Source organism: Olea europaea, chromosome 17, assembly GCF_002742605.1.
Source record: "Olea europaea var. sylvestris chromosome 17, O_europaea_v1, whole genome shotgun sequence".
Taxonomy (NCBI): Eukaryota; Viridiplantae; Streptophyta; class Magnoliopsida; order Lamiales; family Oleaceae; genus Olea; species Olea europaea.
The window spans coordinates 23,958,862-23,965,721 of NC_036253.1; the positions used below are offsets into that span (position 1 = coordinate 23,958,862).

A 6,860-nucleotide genomic window follows, 5' to 3' on the forward strand; every position below is an offset into this window, starting at 1 on the left:
CTTCGCTTGCTGGCTGCATCTCTTGTGCTCGAGTGGTGGTGATATCTGGGTTGAACTATTTTCATTCAAGAAAACATATTATTGACTATCAATAACTCAATCCAAAGATCACTTGATTCAACCACAATATCAAAGCAAAAAAATTTCTAAATATCTTTCGTAATTGATTGATCAATTATTCATACAAGAGAACATCCTTTATATATCAAAAACATATTCTTTAATTCTTTTGATTCAATCACGAAATCAAAAGAGAAAAGATCCAAAGATCAAACACAAAGAATCATTACAATCACCAATAGGCATTCATAGTTCTAAAGTTGGGAAGAGACAATTGGAGTTTCAGTTGTTCCAGAACGAGTTCATTCTTGATGATCCACACAAAGGCAAAAGTAGTCTAGACTTTCTAAAAAGCATATGTTGTATAATCGAAGTGGTTCTTCAGTGATTTACAAATTGGCTTGTTAGCGTCTATTGAAATTTAATTGTGTATGGACCAACTGTAATTTATCTTTTATAATGGATCTTTTTTGCAAGGTTTGCTCGATGGTTTTGATCTATGTGAAGAATTCTTCAAGAGATTTTCATTCGTTACCAAATTTGGTATTCTTTACTTTATGATTTTGATCTATATTGCATGATTGACATTTAAGGTTTAAATTTGATATTAAACTTAATAATCTAGAAACAATAAATAAGTGACTTGTAGCTTTGTATTGATTAAGATTATTTTAATTTCTCATTATACACCTAATAGGTGTTGGGTCTAAACATTTGATTTTAAAGATTATTTTTGAAATGGTATTAGAGTATAATTCGATCCATGATCCATTTTATTCTAGAAGAGTAAATCACTTTCTGTCCTTTCATATTTAGACAGAAGCAATTATATTTACTAGAAGATTAGAATGAGAGTTTTTTTAAAGTTTATGAATGAAAAAGTTGGGGTTAGTGTAGAAAAACGTTGAACTGCCCCATCTACATCTGTTGGTGTTGTTACGCCTATAGATGGCTCTACTTGGACTAAAGATGATCAAGTTGAGTGTAATTGGAATAGCAGATGTGTCCATGCCATATGTATGACTGTTTTCCTCGAAAAGTTTAAGCCTGTGTTGATGTGGAGGCTACTAAGGATGTTTGTGATACTTTAGAAACAACACGAGAAAACTAAGACCATGATAAACTCCAAGCTACAAATGTTGACTACATGATTTGAAGAAATTATGATGAAAGAGGATGAATCATTTGATGGATTCTATATTCATCTGAATTGATACTTGAATTCTAGTTTCAACTTAGGTAAGAGAATTCTCGATGCTAAGATGTGAGGAAAGTTATGAGATCTCTACTTGAGAGATTTAGACTTAAGGCAACAGTTTTTGAGGAAAGCAAAGATCTAAATGCTATTAAGATAGCAGAACTTGGAGGATCTCTCCAAACAAATGAACTTAGCATACCATACTTTAAGAAAAATAAGTCTTTAGCCCTAAACACTTTGGAAGAGACTTGTGATTAGACTAATAATGACACCCTAAAGGATGAAGAGTTCGCCTACCTAGTTAGGAAATTTAAGAAGTTCTTTAGAAATATAAGAGACTTCCCAATATGTTAAACGTGACTCTAGTGAAAATAGGAATGATAAAAGAGAGAAGAGAGATACTAGGAAGCCTAGAAAAGGTCTCAATTGGTGATACGTCATGAGTGCCAGAGTTTTGGACATGTTAAATTCGAGCGCCCAAGCAACAAGAAAATCCTAAGTAATTGATACAAGTCTAGCTCTGATAATTGAAGTGAGAATTCCGATCTTGATGAGGGAGGGAAATATTTAGCATTCACTTTTGTGGTTAAGAGTGAATTTGTAGATAAAAGTGAGACATTTGAGGACAAAGAGCAATCTGACTCTTCAAAAGAAGAATCAGCAAATGAGCGTAACATCTATGAGGCTTTTGACTAATTGTTTGAGGAGTGCGTTAAGTTGAAAAAGGTGAATAGCTACACCCTTAAGAAATTGCATAATCTTGAGCTAGAAAATAATAGTTTAGTGATCAAACTTGAGGAGTTAACTAGAAGATTGAATGAGTTGAGGGATGAGAAAGAGTCCTTAGATATTAAGGTTAAATCTCTTACGAGTAATCTAGAGAAATATAGTAATCAACTTCAATTTTTTTCTAGTGATTTTAAGAAGCTTGATAATATCTTAGGACTGAACAAATCTACTGGTAATAGGAGAAGTTTAGGCTATAAAGGAGGAAGTCCTCATACTGCTACCCCCCATCGAAAACCAAGTTTGTCCCTGACTCTGACAAGACTAAGAGTGTGGGAGTCCAATGACTTAAGTTATTTGTGCAACATAGGTTCCCTCAACCTAAGGTTCAAAGTTTGAAACCTATAATTGCTCATAGGTTTGTTCCTACTTGTCATAATTGTGATGAGTTTGGTCACATTAGACTTAGATACTATAAATCCTAGGTTAGGAGCAATAATCAAGATCTTACTACTTATGTTAGATTCTTGACTAATCAAGTGGATCAATTGACTAAAATGATGAGTCATTTCACTAAGATTATATCTTCTTTTAAGAAGATTTCGGTAAAGTGAACCTCTTGGTCAGATGTTATGTTGTAAATTGTGGCATTGCTCGCATAACTCTTCATAGTAAAAGTGTTTATGTACCTCATTAACTAGGTTTTTAGGTCCATGCATCTTCATTGTTCATGATATTTACATATTCATGCATATACCATAACATTTTCTCTGTCTCATTTGTTTTGCATTATTATAAAAAGAAAAATTTAAAAAGGAAAAAGGATTTTTAAGATATAACATTTTAAGTGATATTCTTAAACAAACGAATTCGTTTTTAGTAATCCACTCGGAGGAAAAAGAAATTTAGAGTTGCAAGAAAATACAGATTGCACAATCGAAGAGGTTCTTCTGTGATTATAGGTTGGGTGATTAGAATTTACTAAAGTTTAGTTGTATCTGGACCAACTTAAAGTTATTTTTCTAGTGAATTTTTTTGACAAGGTTTAAGTAGATATTTTTTTATCTCTATAATGAGTTCTTCAAGGATTTTCCTCCAGCACCAAATTTGACGTTCTTTACTTTTATGCCTTTGATTTATATTATATGATTGCATTATGCACCTATTCACCCTCTCCAATTGTGTTTGGGTCTAAATATTCGATTTTATAGATTATTTTTCAAAATTGTTGCTCAACAACAACGAAATTTTCTCATTTTTGAGCTACAGAATCTTACCTCGTTTCATAGTGTAAAATAACTTCCTCACTGATACCCATTACAAATTATGCGACGTAAAACTTCTATTGATATTAGCTATTGTCCTAATGCTCATTGAGGATTAAATTTAATCTTCAAACTCTACGTGTTTCTTGTTGCAAGCATATTTTTTAGTGTCCTCTGAATTCAAATACATATATACGCGCGCGTGCGCACACACACATATATAGTTCATGTTCGAGTTCCATTATTAAAAATTTATTTTCTTTCAAATCTATTTTTAATAATACATTTTTTCAATAAAATAATTTTACACACGAATTCAAATTTTTTTTTTTATTCTATTTGTTAAACCATATATTCTTTTAAAAAATTGTTGTTTATAAAATCATCTTGATAATGGAGCTCAAATAAGGGATACTATCATTATAACGTGCGCACAGAAAATTGCTTAATTATAAGCAAATGTCCAAATATATGACGTTACTGCAAATCCCATCATAACCCTCATTTCAACCTAATCACATCATTCAAGGATCACAACTTCGGTCCGCTTTATACATTCTAGTATTCTACTGATATTTGCAATACACGAACAATTCTTAAAATACCCAAATACATGAACACATATATACAACAGTACTTAATTTTATTATCATTTTACTTCTTTTTTTCACTTTTTATCATACTATACATACATATATGTCTTTCTGATTGCTATAAACTTAAACAGAATAAAAACATATAGTATTTTCTACACGTGATTGATTGATCTAATATGGAAAATTGATTTCTTCTTGATCATCCTCCAAGGACAAAAACACTTCATCAAGATACGAGAGCTCATCTCCATCTCCATCACCATCACCTTCGGGGAAATTCAACCCATCAGAACTTATATTTGCTTCATGAACGCGGCATAGAACCCATTCATCCAGGTCCTATATAAAGTAGCATAAAACTTATATCTAAGTAACCAAATAATTGCAAGGAAAAAGCCATTTGTACCCAAGTATGTACACCCCGGTGTACACACGTCCCTCACATGGGAGGTTGTCCGGAAGCATTTATTGGGCGTGGACCCCTTCCCATGTGAGGGCCTGTACACCCTCGTCTACAGGGTGTACATGTAGTCGAACTCTAATTATAATTTCCGGATCCAGTTAGCTGTATTTTGAATTTGCGAAAGATAATATTTTTTTAAACTATATAGTTTTCTTACTTGGATCTGATTCTGTCCTTTTGGGGAAATAAGCAGACGATATTCTTCCATTATCCAATTGGTTTTGTTCTCAGAGCGAACATCATCATCGTAAAACACAAGATATTTCTTGATTCCCACTTTGTTTCCAGTGCTTGTAAGTATGGTCTCATCAACACCTATCTCCTTCCAAAATCCATTTTCTGCAGTTCGGTTTTGCATCTTTCGGCTGAAGAAATACCACTGTCTTCGACTCGCAAAGGTCTTATCTATAGATGCCAACACAAAAAATATATAAAAATCATTTAAACTAAAGAAACAGCATATCCTAGTCATAAAAGTGATCAATGTCAAAGATAAAATTTAAACAAATACCATCTTGAACTTTTAAACGAAGTTGTTCAATATTTAATATCAGAATGGACAAAGATCGTGCTATCAAATTTCACCACCTTCTATTTATGAAAACCGTGCACTTGTCAAAACCTTTGACACAATTGAATCCCTTGCGGAGATTCAATAATCGAGAAGTATTATTAAGAGAGCATAAATTATGTGGGGTTATAATGGAAAAAATTAGAGATACCCAGAAAAAGAAAACCCTGGAAGAGATTTTATACCATCTAATTCCCAAGGATGGGGCGAATAAAGATTAAGATCAGGGATAACATTAGGGTAGCAAGGCAAGCTTGCAGCCTTCTGATACAGAAAATAAACGATAAGCTCTTCATCGGTCGGAGCAAAACATAACCCAGGAGGCAAAGTCGATCTGTCTTCTTCCATCACTGCAGTATGAAAGTAAAAGGAACTCTATATTGTGGTTGTATTATAGACTTTCTTGACTATATGCGGTTATATATATCATAATAAAGAGTGCAATGACAAATATTGTTATTTATATAAATATAAATAATCATGGAAAGAACGAAGTATAATTAAAGAGCACTGCGCATCATATCTGAGTGTTAGAAGGCGGCTGGTAAGAGGAGAAAAGTATATTAAACTGTCTTTTAGCAATCAGTGGATATGTTTCGTGTTTGAAGTAACTTTAGCGGTGTCTAAGTTCTGTCAAACATTAATTTTTTATAGCTATCTTGACATAGCTAACTTCTAATAATATAATTTGAATGCATGCTGAATTTACCTAGATCAAAAGCAAGCTGACATTTTAGGTCAGTAAATTGTGGATGAAGGAAATGACTAGAAGATAATGATAATGAAAATTAATCCAAATGATATCAACATTTAACGTGTGCAATCCAAAAAATTAATATGAACTCGATAAAATTTTACTGAAAATAACAAAAACTTTAAATTGTGACAATCAAATAAGTGATTATAGATATAGGGTAACCAGGGTTTCCAAACAAACACTTTGCCTTCACACTATAGGAATTTGATTTTTCCCCACTAACTTATTGGCTAGGTTACACGAATCCAGCATTTTCTACTAATTTGGACTCGTTTGGAAGATTCTAGGAAATGGTTTAAAAACTCAAAAGTGAGGCTCATCAGGTGGCCAACCGTTGCGTCCTCGTCGCTGCCTTAGGAGACATTGGTGGTTCAGCGAAAGACCTGCGGGCCCGGCTGGGTACGATGAAGATTTTCATATTTTTCTAATTTTTTTAACAATCTTTGTACACTGTAAAGAGCCTTTAGGGGAACTTTTATTCTCCAAACATGATTTTACTAAAGAGTAAAGACACTTAACTGACCCTTGATTTCGACCACCGTACAAGGACAAATTGAGTTTAAATTTCCCCATGGCTTATACTCACAATGACGAGACAAATATTCACTCAGTTCAGTTAATTTAACTATGATCGTGGTTAGCCTTTTCATCTAACTGATCCACTTTTAGCTAATGGCCCTGAAATCTGCCTGTAAATGCATAGAAAGTTTAAGAAGAGAAGAAGAAGAAATAGCTTGCATCCAAGTGTTTACCTAGTGAAGAAAAAGTAAAAGTTATCTCGGCTAAAGTTGATTAAAGGGAGTTTAGATATTGTTAAATGATGTAGACAGGTGGCCAGGTTAGCTATCTTAAATGATGAAGTCAATTGTGTATTAACTTGGTAATAAGATTTAACATTTGTTTGATAGGATTCTGTACGGTTCATGTTTCATTTTTCAAAAAAATAAAAATAAAAAGAGGTTGAACTCCAACCTTGAAAGTTCTCACCGCGTCGTCCCTGGAATATCGTGAGAGAGGTAAATCGCGGAATGTGCCCTAACATGCCATGGAACAAGAGTTTGCTCGTACACTAATGCCCACAAAGAGTCTAATTCCATATCTCAGGAATTGAACCCCCACGCTGCGGCTGCCAGCAAGATTCAAAGTACTTCACTCTTGTTATTTGCACCATTGGGTTATGCCCGAGGGCTGGTTCATGTTTCATTTTTTAAAAGGTTGAACCCC

At 33.5% G+C, this 6,860-nt stretch overlaps 1 protein-coding gene across 2 annotated transcripts; it reads right to left on the reverse strand.

Annotated features, from left to right (window-relative positions):
* Positions 1-3,769: 3,769 nt before the first annotated feature.
* Positions 3,770-5,847, reverse strand: LOC111365477 (NAC domain-containing protein 104-like). 2 transcript variants are annotated; one of them, XM_022986027.1, is made up of 3 exons: positions 5,065-5,847; positions 4,466-4,713; positions 3,770-4,111 (listed from the first exon to the last, which is right to left on the reverse strand). In XM_022986027.1, the coding sequence occupies exons 1-3, from the start codon at positions 5,225-5,227 to the stop codon at positions 3,998-4,000; spliced, it is 525 nt and encodes a 174-aa protein (XP_022841795.1). In that variant the 5' UTR covers positions 5,228-5,847; the 3' UTR covers positions 3,770-3,997. The 2 variants fall into 2 exon arrangements, with proteins under 2 accessions (XP_022841795.1, XP_022841794.1); XM_022986026.1 differs by having other exon boundaries at positions 3,770-4,184; positions 5,065-5,831.
* Positions 5,848-6,860: the final 1,013 nt, after the last annotated feature.